General features: G+C 40.8%; 1 protein-coding gene across 5 annotated transcripts in view; it reads right to left on the bottom strand.

Annotated features, from left to right (window-relative positions):
- The window catches only part of CAMK1D (calcium/calmodulin dependent protein kinase ID), a 202,755-nt gene that overhangs the window by 77,893 nt on the left and 101,784 nt on the right, over positions 1–23,078 (bottom strand). For all 5 annotated transcript variants that reach the window (XR_013231072.1, XM_077337953.1, XM_077337954.1 and 2 more), the window contains exon 3: positions 2,207–2,281. Coding sequence is in view for 4 of the 5 variants with exons in the window: in XM_077337953.1 (XP_077194068.1) it covers positions 2,207–2,281 (75 nt within the window). In the remaining variant the exon portion in view is untranslated. The remainder of the gene's footprint in view (positions 1–2,206; positions 2,282–23,078) is intronic.

Below are 23,078 nucleotides of genomic sequence, written 5' to 3'. Positions count from 1 at the left end.
ACCCCTCAGACTGTGAGTCACTGTTGGGTAGGTCTGCAAGGATGAGGGAGGGTGTCACTTCAGCTGTCTCTCCTGACACATTCTTCTTCTTCCATCACTTCCCAGGCAGAATCTAGCTCTACTTATTTGCCAGGAAGCATTACAGTTACTTTACTTGTACACCTACTTAACAGCTGCTAACACCTGCCCAAGAATGAAACAGAACAGTTTGAAATAAAATAATTAGCCTTAAAACCCCACTCATTCTAAGCATACTATGTGGAAATATATGCAGTTTAATTTTAATAGGGATGACTTTCTGTACTCATGTGTACCCATATGATGGTCCTGTGCAATTTCCTTCCTCAGGGGCAAGATTTTTCCCTCTGTTTCTCTTTCCCTTTTCTGATTGAGCCACCCTAGTAATGTGTTTTCTTCTTTGCTGAAGAACTCTAGCTGTTCTATCCTGTCACAATACACTCAGGAACCTGACACCACTCGAGGCATTTTGAAATTCAAAAATAACAAAATATTTTATTCTACAAAGATGAGAAAGGCCAGGTGAAATCCAGTGTTGAAATTTCTGAGGTAAAACTAGTACATGTACAGACTTTACTTCTTATGTTATAGGCAAATGAGAGTTTCTTAAGCTATTCAGAGTTACTTAAAATCTTTATGTTGAGAGGCTTTTGTTCCAGTGTTTTCCCCAAATACTCCAGTATATTTTCTTAGAGCATTCTCTAAGTCTTTTGGTTTCCAGAAAGCTGGTGCACTCTTTCCCCTGAAACACAATACTCATCTTGAGTTTTTACCTGACTCTAAGCAGCTTCTAATCACATCAGACCAGGGATCTCTACATTCTTCAGAGCTAAATCCATGTTTGACTGCATAGAGAAATTTTCCTCTCACTTGAAGATCTATTGCATTTCTTTGGTCTGAATGAGAGTCTTTGCCTACTTCTCAAACTTCCTTGCCAACTTCCCCCCAGTTCTCCTCGGTTAAACTGCTCTCCATAAGGGCTGAACTCCCAAACTATCAGTGCTCGACATTTCTCAGCTAGGATTGAAATCAGATTGTCAGTAATCACCGCAGCAAAGGCAGAAATCTGAGTGACTCTCTCCTCAGCATGCAGCTCTCTCAAGACTTGTTCTGCTCAGTTGATGCTAACCAATCAGATTCCTTTGAGCAGCCTGTTATTCAAGGCTCTCTGGCCCTGGGAAGAATTACCTCTTCCTAATCCTTTACCAGTTCGTACAGTACTTCTAGGCTTTTAAAAGTGCAGCCTGTCACACATGCCTAATTGAACCAGAATGTTTTTATATATGCAAAGCTTCTTGATGTTGGGCATGTTGTACTGTTCAAGAGGGCATTAAAAAAGAGATTAAAACTGGAATAGAATGAGACCACCCATGAAGGTATCATTATAATGGAAAATAAGAGCTATTTTTTATACTCTCCTTTTCACCACCTGAAGGAGTCCCAAAGCAGCTTACAAGCATCATTTTCCTTCCTCTCCCCCACAACGCTCACCCTGGGGTAAGTGGGAATGAGAGATATATAACAGAACTGCTCTCTGAGAGAACAGCTCTATGAAAACTGTAACTAGCCCAAGGTCACCCAGCTGGTTGCATGTGGATGAGTGGGGAAACAAGCCCAGTTCTCCAGATAAGAGGCTGCCACTTTTAATCAATACACAATATTGGTAGGATTATTTCCGAGATCCCTCTGCAATGAAGTGTTAACTCTCAAAAGTTTGTATCTTGGAAATTTTGTTGTTCTTCAAGCACTACTGGACTTGAATCTTGATCTACACAGTTATCCTCTAGTATCTGTCTAATGAAACATCTCATATTCCTATGTATTGTTGCATATATCACAACCCTATTGATGAGGTAAAAGTGTGTTTAGGTGTTCCTAAAAACTGATAAAAGTGATACAATCTAATGTAAAACATGAGATGTAATATAGTTACCAGTAGACTTCTGATGTATATTTTGGTTCGGACAGGGGAGAGGTTGACAATTTTTTTAATCAAGTAAGTCCAGTGTTTTAGTTGAAACCATCTGGCAACCCTACATGAGAACATCAATACTTGCAGTTGCACAATTTTCAATTTTTTGCTTTTCTTTGGTATTCTTGGGAATGATTAATGTGGCTTTTTTTTTTGACAGGTTAACACATACATCATGCACTATATATAGTATGCTTAATAACAGACACTACTTACAATTGCATTACCAGATACAGGTGGTTGGGACTCTCATAGATATCTTCCAGTGCAACGATATTTTCATGCTTGATTCTGATGATTATAAAGAAAGAAAAATAACAAGGTCAGTCAGTCTTTATTATGGTACAGAGGCCGTTCAGAAGCAGAAAAATCTATTACAGAGTTCATTATCCATGTACTCTCAGCATATAGAATTCATCCTAGTAGACCTTATAATTCAAGGGTTAGAATCAGAGTAAACTATACACAGGATATTATCTTGCCCTATGTTTTCATTGCAGAAAACAGAAACTTGCTACAGATACAGAAGATCTTTGGTCTATCTCCACCAATTTTATTTATTTACTAGAAACTAAGCTCGCTGTGTTTTAAAGGCAGCGGGTGCTAGGGGTCGGGAAGAGTTGTGCGGGGTGGGTGCGCGCGTTGGTGGCGGCGAGGCAGGGCAGCGGAGGGCGAGGATGGCACGGCCTGTCGTCGTTGTTATGTGGGCCCTGCAAGTGTGGAGCGGCCGTGGCACGAACCTTTGAAGGGGAGGCTGCAGATGGCGGTCGGGATGGTCGGCAGCGTCAGAGAGGAGAGTAGGTAGTCTCGGAGGCATCGGTGCGGGGTTCGGTGGGCTGGGCGCGGCTTGAGGGGGTTTCCGGGCCAGTAGCTGCTGTGGCAGCGTGTGGCAGGCAGCTATCGGGTGTTAGTGGCTGCGGCGAGGAGCAGTCTCCGTAGGTAGGGAGGCCGGAGACATTTGCGGCAGTATGGCGGCTCGCGGCGTGGGCGGAGGCACGGGGGAAGGGAGCACTGGGTGGGTGTTCGTGGTGTGGGCGGAGGCTCGTCTATGGCCGCGGGTTGTGTTTCGCGGCAGTGGGGAGGCAGCGTGTTTGCGTCAGTGTCCGGCTCCGTGTCTTCGGCAGTGGGCGACCTTCCGTGGCCGGGGTTCGGGAGGGAATGGCAGGCGGCCGCAAGCGGCCGATGTGGGGGGGGGCGGATCAGGAGGCGCTTTGCACCTGCTGATTAGGCCCTCTGAGTGTCAGTCCGGGGTAAGGGGCCTATGGGCAACCTTCCTCATCATGGACAGGGCCCGCCGCCATGCCCCTTAACGGATTATTTAATCCGCGGAGCATGTTAAAGATGGCCTACCTTTTTCACAGGCACATAGTGAATCAGTACAATAAAAAATAATATGCAATGCATTAGGATATTAGAAGTCTGGAACCATGAGAAAAAAACTATTAACTTAACAGGTACACAGAATCATAGTATTGGAAGGAACCTATTGAATTTCATTTTACTCAGTTTAGCCCACTTCTCGAGCCTATTAAGATCATCCTGTATTCTGATTCTGTCTTCTGTTGTATTTGCTACCCCTCCCAGTTTAGTATCGGCTGCCCCCTTTAATCCCTCATCCAAAGCATTTATAAATATATTGAACAACACAGGCCCCAGGACAGATCCCTGGGGAACTCCACTTTCACTCTTCTCCAAGAAGATGCTGAACTATTAACAAGTGCCCTTTGGGTATGATCTATCATCCAGTTATCAATCCACTTGACAGAATTAGGATCCATATCGCATTTTACCAACTTGTCAAAAAGAATATCACATGGAACCTTATTAAAAGCTTTACTAAAATCCAGATAAACTATGTCCACAGCATTTCCCTGATCCAGGAAAGTAGTCACTTCCTTGAAAAAAGAGATATGGTTGGTCTGACATGACTTGTTCTTGTGAAACCCATGCTGAGTCTTAGAAATCCCAGCTCTCAGTTCCAGCTGTTCAAAGACCGATTATTTGATGATTTGTTCCAATTTTTTGCTACCTACAGATGTCAAGCTGATGGGTCAGTAGTTACCCGAATCCTCCTTTTTCCCTTTCTTGAAAATGAGGACAACATTTGCCTGCCTCCAATCACTTGGCCCATCACTTGTTCTCTAAGAAGTGTCAAAAATAATGGACAGAGTTTCAGAGCTTACACCTGCAAGTTCTTTTAGTACCATTGGATGCAATTCATCTGGCCCAGAGGACTTTGCTTTGTTTAAAGAAACTACCGTATATACTCGCATATAAACTGAGTTTTCCAGCACAGTTTTTAGCACTAAAAAGCCCTCCGTGGCTAATACATGGGTAATTGAAATAACAGCCTGCTCCCAGCCAGCCAATCGTAGCATTGCTCTTTGCAGATGAGTTTGTTGCAAATTGTGCTGACCTTGTTGCAAGATGAGCTTAATACTCCCAGCCAGCCTTTTGTAGCATTGCTTTTTGCAGCTGAGCTTTTCGCAAGTGAGCTTCTCCAAAGATCTTGAAAGCTGGCAGCTTGTAGGACATCAATGGTTTGACTGAGGTTTGCCTTTTTTCCCTTCTTTTCCTAATGACTTCTTCCAAACTATTCTTTTGGTTTTTGTGGGTGGGGTGGGTTTTGAGGGTGCTTTGGGATTTACTGTTTCTTTCTCTGAGTGTTTTTTTCTTCTTTTATCTGAGGGGCAGCATTGTTTGCCTTTTCTTCTTGGGGTTGTGTTTCTTTTAAAAGTTTATTTTTACAGTTATTTCAGTTTTTAGTTTTACAGTTGTTTATTTCAGTGTTTTGTTCTTGGGGGGGGGGCGCTGTAGCCCCCAGTTTGGTAGCTGTTGTACTTGTTGTAGTAGGTTGTCAACTTTGGGTACTACTGTTCTTTTCTGGTTTGCTGGCCTGGGGGGCACTGTTTGGTTCTCCTGCCAGAGCTGTTCTCACAAAGCAGTTCTGTCAGTGCTCTCTCAGGGTGTCTGGCATCAAGAGAGGAAGGGGAGGCAATTATAAGCCGCTTTGAGACTCTTTTGGTTAGTGAAAAGTGGGGAGACAATGCCCAATACCTTAAACTGAGCTCTGTAACAATTGAGCAGGCAATGGTGCATCTGCAGAATGGGCACAATATGCATACTTGGTCTAGCTCCAGCTAATACTTAATCCATGGCATTCTGCACCAGTTTTTTCTTGCCAGACCCTTTTGCTCTCCTCAGAGAACAGCACAAGCTCCAATAAATCCAAGCATGGCTGTAGATAAAATCTACTAATGGAAAAATCATGAGAACCAATGTTTTAAGCAGTTTAGCAGAGCAAAAAAGTTCAAAAATCTACAACTGGATGGAATTATTTTGCATCTTCCTGTCAAAAGTACATATGGCAGCATAAAAATCTGGGCTGGGTAAACACACAGTGTTACTTGGAATAGTTAATATTGAAAGATAGTGTGTATATTGATGTGAGTTCATTGAAACGAAGTTGAAGAGTAGAGGATAACACATACCTCAGGCTTTAGCAAATGTTTTTTTTAAATAAATAACTTTTTACATAATAATAATAATAATAATAATAATAATAATAATAATAATAATAATAATAATAATAATAGCATTTATATGCCACCCTTCCCTGACAACTCAGGATGCTCCACAACATCAAAATCCAAACAGTATGAGATAAATAATATAAAATCTAAAAATGCAATTATAGTAATTTAAATAAATAGAACCAATTCACTCAGCTAGTTAAGTGTGGGTTTTTTGTTTTTAATTTTTTACTTTATTTAACCACAAACAAAAATTGTCAATAAGCAACAAACACTGTCATCATTTTATGAGACAAAACTTACACAATGTAGTAGCAAAATTAAACAAACTATATGCATAGAAGTAACCAATTTTTTTTAAAGCAAGAAGTTTTAAGCAGAGGCTAGGTAGAAGATGATGGGAGGAGAGGAAATGTCAGCAGAATCTCATGCCACAGAGTCCACCCTTTGAAGCAGTTATTTTCCCCAGCTAACTGATCTCTGTCACCTGGAGATAAGTTCTAGTTTTGGGAGGTTCCAGGCCCCAATTGGAGATTGCAATTGGGCAGTGGCAGCACTGGGCTGTCCTGCTGCTGCGCTGCAATATCGCGATGGTGGATAATAACCCACTCCCCTGCCCCTGTCCAGCAAGGTCTATTACTCTCTCTATAGTTCTTGGGGTGTCAGACTAGGTTATGGAAGGTCTTGAATCCCCATTCTACCATGGAAGTCACTCTCTCTCACACTAACCCACCTCATAGGACAAACAGAGGAGAAACTGGGAAAAAAGCTATGGCATAAATAGCCAAATAAAAACATTGTCTAAATAGACAAAAGTGTATCTAGTTCTGATACCTGTAGATATATTGGAATAAAAGGAATTGAAAGTATTTATTTGCCTACAAAACACCGTGCATGCTCTGCAGTACTCTCATCACCTGACCTTACTCACAACCTGTTTTTCTATTAATAGAACCCCAAATTACCCATGAATGATGTGTTTTTTTTGTCAAGCAATGATGAAAATAAAGTTTCACCCTGTATGGAGATGAGTAGAAGAAATTAAATACATATTTCAAAAATGTCATTTAAGGGAACCAGCAAATATTCTTTTTATCTAAACAGAGGAACCTCATTATAAAATAATTTTATCAGCTGGAACAAAAACAGAGCCTGCAGGTCATGACTGATGCATCCCCGTAAGGCTTTTATTTATACTGCTGCTTAACTGATGGCTTTTGAAAAGAGACATACCACAAACCACCTTCTAATGAATCCTCAAAGGCATCCTCCTTGGGATTACCACTTAAGCAATTCCAAACAATTTCCAGTGTGCACAATTAATTTGCACTAACCCCAAAGCACAGAATCATTTAACTGCAAGGAGCAGAATATTAACTAAGACAAAGAGGAGACCGTGCCTAAGAAAGGAAAAGATGCAGCCATCTAATTAACTGCAAATACATTAAAATGGTGTGGACTTTGTGGGAAACAGGCAAAATCCAGAAAACATTAAGTTTGCCATTTTTTAAGTAGCAATTACAAAAAAAATGACTACACAGTATGGCTCACTAATCATGAAGACTGTGACCAATTATGCATGATGGAAGCTACGCTGGGCTGCCGCCAGTTCTTAGCACATGCCCTGCCGCTACCTAAGTATGCACGGGGGATGAAATCCCCTGGCGTACATGGACTACCCCAGAGCTGTAGGTGTGCATGCAGAACTCCAGGGTGGGAAAGGTGCAGCTACGGGGGGGGGGGGTGGAGCTCAGGGATCTCACCACAGCATAGTGGGATAGCCACTATCTCACCATCATGGGGGTGTAGACATGCCCCATTTGGCTCTACATCACCGTAAAGCTGAACAGGGTGTTTACTTAAACACAGGCCTGCTCTGGCTGGGCCTCTTGCTGACCATCACAGCAAGACAGGGAATGTGGAAGAATCTGCGTTCCCGTGCTATGGGCCATACAAGGCCCTGATTTGGGCCATGGCTGGGTGGAGGCCACGATGGCAGCAACGTCATGCAAATGCAGGGATCAGCCCCAGTGCCCTGTCGCCGACAGCCCAGCCTTTCTGTCCTGTGCATAATCTGTCTGTGACAGGCAAAAGTTTAACAAAAGTCCCAAGTTTATTTAGTAGAAAGAACTTCAATAAAGACTTCCTTATTTTAACCTGCTTGTCAAAAATTCCCTTCTGACTAGCTTATCTAGAATTACACAGCTTCTGTTAATACTGTTTCAAATCATAAATCTTCATAAATTCCAACTATATCTTGTCTCTGAGCTACAAACAGGCACATAGCAAGTTGAAATAAGGAAGCCTTTATTGAAGTTCTTCAACTTTGAGGTGGCGCTTGGACTGTAACTGATCTCCAGACTACATTGATGAATTCTTTTGGAGAAAACGGCAGCTGCAGAGCGTGAGTCCTAGGGCATTGTACCCTGTTAAGGTGACTCCCCTTCTCAAACCCCATCCTCCCCAGGCTCTATCCCACCAATTCTCCAAAAAGTTCCCATCCTGGTATTGGTAACCCTATGAGAATTCCAGGAAATTTTGTTCTATTATACCTTTCCTAGCTGGTGAAATGAAGACTAACCAAAGATCTGGAAGCAGATAGGCTGATTATTCTGGACCTTGGAGTAAATACCCAGACAAGGAGGGAAGGAGGATAGACAGCATTATGTCTGTAGAAGAACTATGGCAGGGAAGTTAAAAGAAGTAGGCCCAATAAGGGCTGCCTGGATACTGTTTCCTCCCTTGGGTTATAATGACACAGAGACAGTTGTACATATATGTATTTATGCTTCCCCCGGACTTTGAGTAGTATATCAGCAGACCTCCTTCTCCATCCCAATAGTAATGGGGGGTTGGAGTGGGTTTCCCGCCATGTGGGGGTTTTATGTTTTAATGGGTGTTTTAATGGGGCTTTTATAAGATGTTGTAACCCGCCACAAGCCTGCCAGGGAGTGGCGGGGAATAAATCAATAATGATGTTGATGTTGATGATGATGACGACTACGATGATGATGATGGGTGGATCAGATCCATTATTTACTCTAATTTTACTCTGAAGATGCTAAAGCATCAGCTTTATTATGTGAAACCTTCTGGGATGTATTCAGATAAATAGCATGAACAACTTTGAAGATCTGGATCACTTGGGGTGGAAGCAGGGATCATTTGGGAGACTGTAGAGCAGAAGTCATTTCAATAAAGCAGTTACTGCGACCCGTTTGCAGTTTGGAGGCTTAGAGTTTTCTCCCGAGAACAGGATGGGAGAACAAATTAATCCCTTCCTGCTACCAATAAATGGCTTTCCTAGCTTCTGGTTTAAAATACAAGATGCATCGGTGGAAAATTCTCATATTTTGTGCACTCAGACAGCACATGCAGTTCACACACAGTGACTCATTTCTTCCTAATGATTACATCTCATTAGTGTATTTAGAATGAAAGATAGTTATTAAATAAGGCTAAAAATAAGAGTGAGCACTACATGCAGCACTAGAATTAGTGCATGCATGGTCTTTTTACATTGATATGTGAGAGGTTATACTGCAAATCATGAATGAATTTTAATCATAAACTATGTTTTCTTTCCACTAAGTGTTTATATATGTTTATGTTTATAACAGACTGTAATATAATATGAAGTAATATTAACTCTAACCCAAGGCCTGTATTGGAAGGTTAAGAATAACAGTTAAGACTTCCCCTTGATTCCAGGGAATCAGAAATGATTACATGTGAAGAAGGGGGACTTTTGGCATTACTTCTGACCAGACTGCACACCCTTGTTCAGAACTCCACAAAAGGGGAGAACAAATTTTCTTTCGGAATAGGTCAGAGGACCTTTGCAAACTTTGGAAGCACTTCAGTGCCTAGAGGAGCTATCAAGGGCCTCTAGAAGCTGTATTTACAAGGAGAAAGTAAAGCTGTTGTGAAGAACCTTCCTTTCTGTTTCATTGACAGACTTTTATAGTCCTACTCAGAAGGTTGCATTGTTGTTTTTTTCTCTTAAGGAAGCACAGACTGATTTGCTAATTGGCGTTGCTGTAGTTGCTGCGGTGTAGAGGAACAAACTTCCCTAAGAAGCCAATCTGAAAGACTACTCTGAAAGACTATTCTGTTAGCAATTATTTGTTGTGTTTTATATTTATGACAATAGTACCAACACTAAACAGGGGAATGTGATACCAGCCAAACAGAATCTCCAAGATTTATCACTGGAAATTAACCAAATGTTAGAGACAATTAATGACACTAATAACAAAGTGGTTAAGATTGATGAGGAGCTCACAAATATAAAGCAAGATTGGGCTCATGTGTCTACTCTCAGCCTTCTCACCCTTTTGTTCTCAAAACAGCCTGTTTATCCACTTTGAGAAACCTAAGATAATGATACCCTTCATTAATGATACCCTTCAAGGATCGCTACCTTTTCGTGCCGAAGGGGCTCGCGTAGCTATGCCGTGCAAGGCCACCCAAGATGGACAGATCATAGCAGAGAGCTCTGACAAAAGGTGATCCACTGGAGAAGGAAATGGCAAACCACTCCAGTATCTTTGTCATGAAAACTCTATGGACAGTTCCAAAAGGCAAAACGATATGACGCCGGAAGATGAGCCTCTCAGGTCGGAAGGTGTCCAATATGCTACTGGGGATGAGCAGACGGCTAGTATGAGTAGCTCCAGAACGAATGAAACAACTGGGCCAAAGCTGAAAGGACGCTCAGTTGTGGAAGTAACTGGAGGTGAAAAGACAGTCCGATGCTGTAAAGACTTTTATTCCATAGGAACCTGGAACGTCAGATCCATGAATCAAGGCAAGCTGGACGTGGTCAAACAAGAGATGACAAGACTGAACATTGAATCAGTGAACTAAAATGGACAGGAATGGGTGAATTTAATTCAGACGACCATCAGGTATACTACTGTGGGCAAGAATCTCTCAATAATCAATAAAAGAGTAGGAAAAGTAGTATTGGGATAAAATCCCCAAAATGACAGAATGATCTCAGTTCGAATCCAAGGCAAACCATTCAACATCACAGTAATCCAGGTCTGTGCCCCAACCACTGCTGCTGAAGAGGATGAAGTTGACCAGCTCTATGAAGCCCTACAACACCTTCTAGAAGCAACACCAAAAACTGATGTGCTACTCATCATGGGGGATTGGAATGCTAAAGTAGGAAGCCAAAAGATAACTGGGATAACAGGCAAGTTTGGCCTGTTATGAAGAGTCTCAAATATACAATATTATTAGACAGAGAATCTGTGATATTGAGAGACATATCATCGAAGTGGGAATCAATCAGACTTGTTCCCTCTGCTTTTTCGGCCTGATTTCAAATATAGGTCAGGAAGCTACTTATATGCAAAGTCTTATTAACCCGCTCCATAGTCATGCTTTCTGGGGCCGTTATTTCTGGAGACGTATCAGCTAACAAATGTATAATGATTAGGTCCCCAGAAATAACGGAACTGGTGGCCGAATTCTTGGCTACTGTGATACAAAGGGACAGTTGGCTAGGCAAGAATCAATTTTAGACCAGGGGCGTCTACAGTTGTTGGAAATTACTGAACTTGTAACTACCTACAAGGATGGTAAAAAAATGGTGTAGTTTGTTTTTGTTGTTAGGTGCGAAGTCGTGTCCGACCCCATGGACAATGATCCTCCAGGCCTTCCTGTCTTCTACCACTCCCCGGAGTCCATTTAAGTATGTACCGACTGCTTCAGTGACTCCATCCAGCCACCTCATTCTCTGTCGTCCCCTTCTTCTTTTGCCCTCAATCGCTCCCAGCATCAGGCTCTTCAGTGGTGTAGTTATTTATGTTTAAAAAGAACTGAAACCTAGATTGATAAGATATGATGGTGTGGGAAGGTTTATTATGGTTGAGGTACGTTTGAAAGATAAATTAGTTTTGGTTGTTGGGATCTATGCTCCAAATGGGGAGAAGAAAGTTTTCTTCTCTGCACTTAAGAGCATTGTTGAAGAATTATCTTATACTGAGTTTATATTGTTAGGGGATCTAAATGGAGTGACTGATACTCAGATCTGAATGGAGTGACTGATACTCAGTTATATAGGAAAGCAGAAGGAAAATTGAATGTGGGAAAGAACCAAGGGAAATTGCCACTTTTTTTTATTTAGCTAAAAGCTTAGATTTGGTTGATTTATGAATAAAAATTAAAATTCCCTGGATTTTACTTTTTTCTGAATAGACATAAATCTTGGTCCAGGATTGATTCAATTTGGACATCAAAGCAAATTAAAATAATGATGACTGAAGTAGAAATTCTGCCAGGTGTTTTATCAGACCATAAAACTGTTATGTGTGAACTGAAAATAGAAAAAATTAAAAGTGAATTCAGATGGTCCTTGAATGAGACGCTTTTACAATATGAAGGAGTTGTAGTAGATTGTAAATTAAAATAGATTTTAAAAAATAATTTGGATAAAGGAATTGAAGATAATGTAATTTGGGATGCCAGTAAAGCATATATAAGAGGTATTATGATTGCTCATAATGCTAGAAAGAAAAACATTAGAGAGCTGGAACTATAGGAACTCAGAATGAGATTAAAAGAGAAGTAGAACTAATGAGAAAACCTCTTAATAAAAATCTACTGACAGTAATTAACATTCTTACAGACCAGGTAGATTACATTTTAACTGAGGAATTGAACAAACAAATCACTTTGGGAAAACAAAAACATTTTGAATTTGCTGATAAATCTGGTAAGCTATTAGCCTGGAGCTAAGAATTTGTGCCACGGAAAAATGGACAGAAAAAATTAGGGATAGGGCTGAAATTACTGAATATAGCCTTAAAATTAAAATTAAACATCAGTAGTATTATTCCAAATTATATCAAAATGTAGAAGTTAAGAATCTAGAACACAATTAATATATTAACAATAAATTATTAAATAGGCTAAATGAGGAACATAATTTTTTTTTGAATGATGACTTTACCCCATTAGAACTACAAACCGCAATAACAGCACTGAAAATGGGGAAAGCACCAGAACCGAATGGGTTTACTGCCAAGTATTATAAATATTTTTCTGATACTTTATCTTTTGTAGACTATTTTATGCAATAAAGAATAAAGGAATTCCAAATTCCTGGAAAGAAGCAAACATTACTGTAATCCCTAAATCAGATAAGGGAATACTTAGTGTTAAAGATTTTAGACTTATTTTGTTATTAAATGTTGATTATAAGCTGTTCACTTCAATATTGGCATCCAGAGTGAAAAAGATTTTGAAATATTTCATTCATAAAGATCAGGTTAGATTTCTTCCAGGAAGACAAATAAAAGATAATGAGGTTACTGATTAATGTTATTGAGTACTATCACAATCATCCCGATAAGCAATTAGCATTATTTTTTTTTTGGATATTGAAAAAGCTTTTGATAGAGTAAATTGGAATATTCTGTTTACTGGTTTGCAACAAATGGTTTGTGGGGAGAATTTTATAAAGTGAATGACAAAAGTTTTCTGCCAGTTATTATATGAAAGAAAACTTCTCTAAAATGAATTACAGATTGTATTTAAATCCCTCTAACATTTCTAAAATGAAAAACCTAAAAGACAGCAAATGTGGAAAATGTAATAAAGAATGGGTTACATTTTCCTTCAATGGTGGTTGCGTGAGACGGTGAAACTTTTGGGGGTTAATGCTCACAAAGAAATATTTAAAAAATGGGGGGGGGGGAGAGTAGCTTTAAACCTGAAGTTTATTTACTTGGTACTTTAGACAATAGTTTAGACAAACAAGAGGGAATTTTATTCAGCTATCTATCAACCACTGCAAGACCTGTATGGGTTAGGAAAGGGAAGTCCTCCAATTCACCTTCGATACATGAATGACAATGTAAATTATTAGAGATAGCTAAAATAGCAAAATTAACTAGTTATATAAATGATAAGGGGATTCCTGGCTTTAAACTTAATTGGAAATCATGGGTAAGATACATGAAGCAGAAATGTAAAGACAAGAATATGATTTCAGGATTTGTAATTAAATAACAGAAGGTTTGCATAAATTGTGTTTTTCACAACAAAAATCTAAGATCAGCTTGAAATGAAGCCTATGTTCAAGCTTAGAAAAATGGAGCAAATTCAACATGCCATTGCTCAAACTGTTCTTTCCAGCATTAAAGTATGTTCTCAGCAAGTTAAATCATACTTCCTCTGTCTTGAGAGAATACATGACCTCCAGTGATACACACATTTTACAAGCATGCAAGTTAACACTATTCTAATCAGCCATGTGATTAATATAAACGCTATTGAGTTTTATTGCTAAGCTTAAAAAAGATACCCTGTGAAATACAATTCACTACAGAAATATATGTGCGTGAGAGTCATTGTTTATTCTTTTGAAGGCATAAATAACCCTTCTGAGTAGGTAAGGAGACTCTCCAGAACTGACAGCATCTTAATTAAATGCTCTTTATGTAGGTAAATACTTCTTTAGTCTGATTGTTAATTAATTTCCTTTTGTTTGCCACTTCTTTGTATTTTTATTTTTGATTTCTTAGCTGCAGATTTCTCTTTCAGACATCACTTCCCTTGTGGAAAGCTCTTTTATGCAGCCTAAAAGAATCCACAATGTCCCAGGAATGGTAATCTTGAGAGTTATTATTTTATTACCGCTTTGTTCTGTAATTTGTGCTTGTCAAGAAATGCCTTGGAAAAGCCTGTACTTTGTGCCAGGGGTGAACATTGGTTCAGAGGAGCATATGGGGCCTCTACAGTGGTCCCTAAAATGCCAGTTAAGTGGAAAAACAGAAATGCTCTAAATGAAAGCTTACCAAGACACCATTTCCAGGGATCATTAACTTTTTGTTCTGCCTTCTTGAATTTATATTATCAGAAGTAGGAGAAATAAATCACCAGGAGTATATGGAATACCAGTAGAGCTATTCCAAACCACAGGAATGGAGTCCATTTTAACAAGATTGTGCCAACAAAAGAACGGCCCACAGATTCCAAACTATCTCATTCTAATTCCCCAAAAAGAGACACCAAAGACTACAGAAACTATTGGACCATCACATTGACTTTTCACTGTAAAGTGATGCTCAAAATCTTACAAGGAAGATTGTTACCATACATGTAATGAGAAATAACAGGTGTTCAAGCTGGATTCAGAAAACTAAACATCAAGAAAAGTAATGACAAATGGGGAATTACACAACTATAGGGCTGATGACGAAGAAATTGAAATAATTTCCGTTTCTTGGCTCCATCATCAACCAAAAGGGAGACTGCACCCAAACAATTATAAGGAGATTGATACTGGGAAGGGCAATCAAGAAGGAGCTAGAAAAGATGGACCAGGCACCAGGATAACTTCAGGCAGATGCAGGATTAGAGAAGCTAACACAATTAGTTGGAATAATTTAAGGGCTAAATTTATTTTATTTTACACTGGATAAGGATCTACAGTGGCCAAGGACACAAAACATAGGCATGTGGAAAGGGAAATGGAAGTCCGCCAGGTCTTTAAATAGCCTTCACTAGTATCCAGAAATGTCCATACCATCAGTTCACCTGCCATCAGGAATCCCTCCTTCACCTTGGCTGAGGGGTGGTTGAAGTGGCATTTGCCCCATTCAGGGGATATGTCCATGGCACATGTAAAACATTTGTCTAGGACCCATGCTTGTAAAAGTGCCATAAACAATCAAAGCCTACAATGCAGCAATGAAAATTCCTGGGTTTTGCTGTTTGTAACACAAATAAAGCTGCTACTGAAATGCAACCACAAGTAATGCTAGTGTTTATCATCTTGTGCAACATTCAAAGAATTTTTAGGGAAATCAAAATAGAACAGGACAGAATGTCCCTTTGCTTCCTTTGATGTCAAATGAAATGCAGGGGTCAAAAGCAGTGAACTTGATGGGCCATGGATTCAGAACAGAGAAAAGGAAGGGCTTGTTCTCTCAATGAGTAAATTGTAGGATTCACAGCAAGGACATGCTGATGGCCCATAAGAAAGATTCATAGCCCGTCACACCTTCAAACAGTTCATAGCAGGTTACAAAGTAGTTATCCTCCAATAAAACCCGATTAAAACTCCCAGAACAATATCCAAGTTGAAAATTAGTCCTGCCTGTGGTGGGAAACACCCACCGAGGCGTCTTTCTCCTCCTCCTCCTCCTCCTCCTTCTCCAAAGAGGATGGTCTAAATTCTCAGAAGCTCAGAGGATCCATACTGAAGCTCCTTAGAGGAGCTGTGGAATAATTTTCATATTAAATACCTGCAAACCTCCTGGAATATATTTTCCATTTATTCCTGCTGGCTGATGATTTTGTTTTATTTGTTATACATTTGGAAACTTGTTCTAATAGAACACCATTCATTCATTCATTCATTCATTCATTCATTCATTCATTCATTCACAGCCCGCCACTCCTTCAAACAGTTCATAGCAGGTTACAAAGTAGTTATCCTCCAATAAAACCCCATTAAACACCCCAGAACAATATCCAAGTTGAAAATTAGTCCTGCCTCCCACTTAAAGTGGCGGGAAACACCCACCGAGGCGTCCTCCTGAATATCAAGGGAGAAAAACCCTTCTCTCCACCTAACCGGACAGTACCCCCACCTTGGCGTAAGAGGTATAACCATATGACCTGGCTCAGCCTGAGGGTGGGCCATGATCTTACTTGTTCCAGCCTCAACCAAAGACCTGGCAGAAGAGCTTCATTTTGCAGACCTTGTGGAACTGTGATAGAGATAGTTTTCTTGGCTTTAGAGAAGACCATGACCTTTGGTTTTGAATAACTGATCTCGAGTTCTTCAGATTTACAGTACTTTGAACAGTGGCTTAATAATCTTTTCAATCCAATTCTTATGCGTACAAGACATAAGAATGGCACAATCCACATAAAGGAAAAGGGTTAATGCATTTGAAGATAAATGAAATTATGCTGAGCAGAGAGCCAGATCAAAAACAGTTTTAAAAGTAAGTGTGCCAAGATTCAACCTTTCTTCACTCCTCTATTTAGGCAGAAACACTCCTAAGTTTTCCCTTGTCTCCATAGTGTAATTGAGCCACACAAGATAAATAAAGGATTTTTATTAGCCAAAGTCTTTTGTCACTTGAAGTATGCTCCAATATTCCCCACAGTCTACTCCTAGGAACAGTGTCAAAAACTTTTTTAAGATCTATAAATGCAACATACAATTTGCCTCTGGGTGGAGAACTGTGTATTTCAACAAAGTGGGCTAAGATTAAGAAATAATCTTGAGGAACAAAGCATTTCCAGAAGCTGTGAGGGTGATCTGGCTTCAATTGATCATCAGGGTTGATTTGGATGATCTGGCTGGCTTAAAGGTTATGATTAATTTCCTAGAAGTAAGCACTGCTATTCAAGTATGGATGGATGGGACGGGAATGTCTGAAGTAGTTTTTAAATTGGAATGATTTACAGTGCAACCCTAAGAACCCATTTGTGTGAGTAATCACTATGGGCCATTCCGCACCGGGATCCATGTAGCAAATTGTTTGCTGAACGAAAAATCACCATTTTAAATAGTGGAATTCGGCGTAACGCATACCTGCCTTTGTAGTGGAATCCAGTTGTGTTTCTATCGTTTCCCAGAGGGTTCCGGTATCTGCAAAAATCGCTAGCCAGGAAGCGCTATTGCTAAGCTGTGTCCCGCCCCTGGCCGTCAAGCAGCCAATGGGCGGCCGTTATCATGCTCCCAAACAGCCCCTTTCCCTTTAAAGAAGTTAAAAAAAACACACACACCCGTTGCAACGAATATGCGTTGATTCGTTGCAACGGAGAGACCCATCCAGCTAGCAGGTGGTGTTTGAGCTGCCGTTTCATCGTTGCCACGCTCCCCCCGAGTGAAAAAAAAATCTCCCCCCCTCACGGGCGTGATTTTCAGCCGAAAACAGTGTGAAAATAAAGTGAAAATAAAGTGAAAATAAACCAGCAAACGGGCTTGTGCTTGGTGACTTTAAACAGAGGGGCTGCAGCCAGGGAAGCCTCGCTGGGTAAACGAAGGCTCGCTGGTGCGTTGATCTCCGCTCGCTCGGAGAAAAAAAATGGCGATCGCTTCGCTGGAAGATCAGAGGAGAGAGCCAGGGGGAGGGACTTTGCAGAAACTGCAACAATGGTAACGCACAGAACTTTCCCGCTAGTGTTGCAGATTGGTTGCGGGAGTGTAGCGCTTTCCGGAGGGTGAATCCACTTTTTGGGATTTCCCTGAAAGCGCTACAACGAAGCGCTTTTTGCAGATCGGTTTCAGGAGTGTTGCAGATTGTCAACGATGTTGTGCATAATGGCAAAACTGTAGCGATTTCAATTAGTAACCATTGTGCTATTTTGGACGAATGCGGAATGGCCCTATGAATGGACCTAAGTGTGATTCCAAATAGATTTGTTTAGGATTGGTATCTTAGTTTGGAAGGTTACTATGGTGTTGGTCAGAGTACTTTACCCACATAGAAAATGCCATGTTTCTTTCACACTTTTAATAGAAGCAATCTTAGTATGAAGCATATGTCATTTTGATGAATCTATAACATTGCTTGTTTTGTTATGATGCTTTAGTCAAGGGATTACCACACTGCCATTTTTATCTGTTTTCCAATAGTTCAACCTGGCTGCTCACAATTTCTATGCTTCACCTCACCAATATCATTCCTACTAATTGACAGCCTCAGTGTTCTTTCTGTTCCCGCAGATGATGCACAATCATATAAAGCTTCATTTACTCTACAGGGAAAAATCTGAACAGATCACTGCTTCTCTGCAACTTTTAGCTTAGAAGTCTGATTGGTTTTTATTAAAACTCATCTGGGAGCCAATCTGGCTGAAAAACAGGGTATAAACGTATTAAATAATAATTTCCCCTAGAACAGGATCTTCATGGGAGATTTCAAAGATAATTTCTTTCATAGAACAAAACTGAGATAAATGATAGTTCAGTTGATTTGTTACAAGTATTTTAGAACTCTTGAGTATTATTGGCCTTTAAGCTTTTAGGAGTGATGATTATTGTCTCTCTGTATGTAAACTGACCTTTCTCGCTAAAATGAACTTGAGCGAGGTCTCAAGGAATAGTTTAATCCTTAGAAAAACAACACCAAATAGTGACATATGAAGAGGTTTGGTTGAGAGATTGTCAGTCAAATAAAGTAAGTTTCTGTGGTTTCCCACTCTGAGTCATTCCTGCTGTTCTACATTGTGGGAACAAGATGTTATGTGAGAGATTTACAAGAATAAACAGGGGGAAAAACACAATTGACCTATAAGTATCACTATTAAAATACTGAAAGTAGGTCTGGGAGAAACATAAGAAATAAAGAAGCAGGGAAGAAGATCCTGTGGAATTAGGCCTGTACAACTTGTGGCCTATCAAGGGAACTCAGCGTCCATATACTATAGGCTTTTAGGTGTGGCCTATGACTAGGGAGATGCAAGTTCAAATTCCTGCTTACCCAAGATGTTCACAGGGAGAACTTATGATGAAGAAGAAGAGTTGGTTCTTATATGCTGCTTTTCTCTACCAGAAGGAGTCTCAAAGTGGCTTACAGTCGCCTTCCCTTTCCTCTCCCCACAACAGACACCCTGTGAGGTAGGTGAGGCTGAGAGAGCCCTGAAATCACTGCTCGGTCAGAACAGCTTTATCAGTGCTGTGGCAAGCCCAAGGCCACCCAGCTGGTTGCATGTGGGGGAGTGCGGAATTACCGTATATGCTGGGGTATAAGACGACGGGACGTATAAGACGACCCAGCACGCCAAGCTTTTAGGCCCCAGTACCGGGCCGGCCGCATTTGCTCTCTGCTTGAATGAGGGCGGCTTCAAAACACCAGGAACCAGGAAAGGGTAAGGGAGGGGGAGCAGAGGCTGACACCTCCCCCCCAGCATCCTCCTCCTTCTCCACTCACTCACCTGGCCGGCCCTTTGGGAGCTCTCTCTCCCCCTCCCGCTTCAGAGTCTTATGTGGGAGGGAGAGCCCGTTGCTGCCGCGGCGAGGTGGGGGGGTGCACGTAGGCACAAGTTTGGCAGGCCCAGCGAGATCTAAGCCTGGAGGAGTTCACAAGACAGCAGAAGAGTTGGTGAACCAAGTCGGGGGGGGGGGCGCCGCCTCTGCCGTCATCTCCCTTAATTCTGGTCACCTTACACTATGGTCACCTAGATGCTTCACTGGAAGACTGTGGACTTCTTTCAAATAACATACTTCTTCAAAATGTATATATTTACATTTTAAGAATTTTCAAAAATCAACAGGAAAAAGATATCCTAAGAGGAAGAAAAGTCAGTTTAGCTAGCAGGTAAGTAATAATTATGAATAAATAAACTGAGTGCTAAGAAAAATAATCCAATGCTATCAAATACCACCAGGCAAGAGTCAGGTTATTTCATAAGAGACTGCAAACATTTATCTTCTCTCAATTGCTTGCTTGGGTGTCACGCCCAGTGCAATTATAAGCTTCTGAATTCTTCCATGTGAAATCATTGCTTTTGCTTATTTGCATGAGTGCAATCTGATTCCTTGGAAGCCTGCTTAGTCTGTTCATCTAGCAATAACCCATACTTGGCACCCCAATTACAAACAATCAAAGAAAACAGACTGTGAACAAAACAGCAGAGCATGCAAACCATCAGTCATTCCATTATCTGTGGATATTGTTGTGTTTTAAAGTAAGACTTGATGAGAGGAAAGGCTTATGAGCTAGTGGGAACTACAGTCTTAAACTCTGTCACAGAACTCCGAGGCCAGGACATTCTGAAGGACCATCTCCTCCCATATTATCCAGCCCATCAGTTAAGACTTGCCTCTCAAGGCTTGTTGACAGTGTGCCCTTTTTCAGAGATAAACTGGATGGTGGTGACTAGAAACATGACACTTTCTGTGGTGGTACCTCACCTCTAGAATACCCTACCCCTTCAAGCTTGTCTGCCACCTACTTTACTTTCTTTTATATATTGGGCCAAAACACATATTTTTAAACCAGAATTAGGGGGGTTAATTAATTTTAATGAGGGGGTTTAATCTCACCAACTTTTTAATGGTCTGCCTCTGTTTTCTAAATAGTTCTCTAGAAATGAGCAAGCCTGCAAGCCAGTATATCTGCAAATTTGTAGAATGCAACCAGTAAAATTGTCCTGCTGGATAAATTCTGACAGGTTCTATAAGAAAATGTTAAGTGCACTTTATATAGCGAGTATATTGTATCTATTGCTCCCCCACTAAATGCAAAGAGGAATCACTGAACACAAAAAGGAAATACAAAGAGGAAAAAATATTCCAAGGATGAGGCCAGACAATGGCAACAATGAACAACTCTTTTTTTTAAAATTAGAGACAACAACTGCAAAGCAACAGCAATTTGAAACTTGATTGTTTTGCTTGATTTTCTGGGCTTTCTTCCCAGGCAGCTTTTATAACTAGTGTAACACAACACTTGTTCAAAAATAAACGTCTTACTACATTCTGCAGTTTGCTATGTAGACAAGACAGGAAATTTATCAATTTAAGAAAGCTCTTTTGATCTGTGTTTTATTTTTACATACTCACCCTGGGGGGAGGGAAGAGTGGGAATCAAAGCCCTCTTACTGACTGAGAGTCATCAGTGGGGCTTCTTTTCAAGTAAATACATTGACGATTGTTGTGAAAGTTATATTGGGCTGTGACTCAGTGTGGGGAATGCAGGGGGAGCCATTCATATTGTAAGATCCCAACATTCTAGAATGCTGTATAAACAGATCCCCCTTGCCACATTTCATGCCAAGATGCTGTCATTTTCTAACACTATCATCATAGGAATACAGTCAACAGTCTTCATAGGACCTGTGATTAGACCCAAACCAGAGCTAACTGTATTGTCTGGAAATCTGTGAGTGGGACGTAAGGATGGAACCCATGCCTATATGTCTGCTCAGCATACTTCATTCTGTAGTAGATCTTAAAGGTAAAGGTATCCCCTGTACAAGCACCAGGTCATATCTGTCCCTTGGGGTGACGCCCTCTAGCGTTTTCATGGCAGACTCAATATGAGGTGGTTTGCCAGTGCCTTCCCCAGTCATTACCGTTTTACCTCCCAGCAAGCTGAGTACTCATTTTACCAACCTCGGAAGTCAACCTTGAGCTGGCTGCTGGGATTGAACTCCCAGCCTCATGGGCAGAGCTTCAGACTGCATGTCTGCTGTCTTACCACTCTGCGCCACAAGAGGCTCTAACTTATCTTACTTATCCCTTAAGTAGATAAGTAGATCTTACTTATCCCTTAATTGGGGGGGGGGGTTCATTATTTATTAACCTTGAACACATAAAGCTGCCTTATACTGAGCCTGACCACTCTCCAAGCAAACACTGCCCTCTCTGACCAACAGTGGTTCTCCAGGATCTCAAGTGGAGCTCTTGGTACCTACTACCTGATCCTTTTCACTGGAGATCGATCCTGGGATCTTCTGGGTGCCACGCAGATGCTCTAATTCTGAACACATTAATGCATCTTATATTGAATCAGACCACTGGTCTATCAACTTCTGTCTCCACTTACTGGCAGCAACTCTGTTGGGTCTCAGGCCATGGTCATTCACATCTCCTACTTCTTGGTCACTTTTTAAAAACAGGACATGCGAAGGGATTGAACGTGGGACCTTCCCTATGCCAAGCTAATGTTATACTATTGAAACACAGACACTCCCAAATAACCCAGTGTCTTAGAATTGTATTGTATTTGCTTGTAATGGTGAAACTCAGTCATTAACAGCACATGTATCCAGAAAGGAAGATGCAGAGAAACAGGAGACAAGGTGATAGAGGTAGTGACAAAAAATGATGAGTTAGAGATTGATGGATAAGACAAAGGAATTATGTCATGATTTTCAGATAGGCAGCTATGGATGGAGGAGGAAGAGGCTGTGTGTGCAGGAATTTACCAACTTGTAGCTAACATAATTTTATGTAATTGTATATAGAAGCTACAAAGACGAATTATATTTTGCTAGATAATTGTGCTAGAATTGTTAACTCCTAGTGGAAGAAACTTTCCATTTGACTTCAATAGGTGAAAAGGGCATAATTCAGTTTGAGATTGTTCTATATGGGAGGTGACCCCCCCCCAATAAGCCAGAACTACAATCACTTTTTTTCTCATTACCTTAAGTACAGAACTGTTGCTAAGACACTGCTTTTGGCAGAGAAGCCATGCTAGATCATATCGGAGTTCCATCTGCTCCAGCATCCTGTTTTTGTGCAGTAGCAAGTAAGGATGCCCCAGAAAGCCCACTAGGACCGTTTATGCACTGGGAACTTCACTGCCCCAGCTCACATGCAGGAGCACAAATCGGGGCGGATGAGGCACACCGGGCCAAATGCTCCCCCGTGTGGGTGCAGGAAGAGGTGGGGCAACCTGCCACGACTAAAACTCCAGCCTACAGCCCGGCATGAAACCTCCGGTGCATTAATTGTCTTGCAAAGCACTATGAAGGGGTGAAAACTAGCTGAAATGATCTGCCCTCAGAAGTATGGATCCTCTTCATTTCCAGAATATTCAGGGAGATTTTGGAAATTACAACAC

Source organism: Paroedura picta, chromosome 5, assembly GCF_049243985.1.
Source record: "Paroedura picta isolate Pp20150507F chromosome 5, Ppicta_v3.0, whole genome shotgun sequence".
In the NCBI taxonomy this organism is placed as follows: domain Eukaryota; kingdom Metazoa; phylum Chordata; class Lepidosauria; order Squamata; family Gekkonidae; genus Paroedura; species Paroedura picta.
The sequence above is the reverse complement of the archived record's forward strand: the minus strand, read 5'-3'. Positions and strand labels throughout refer to the sequence as shown.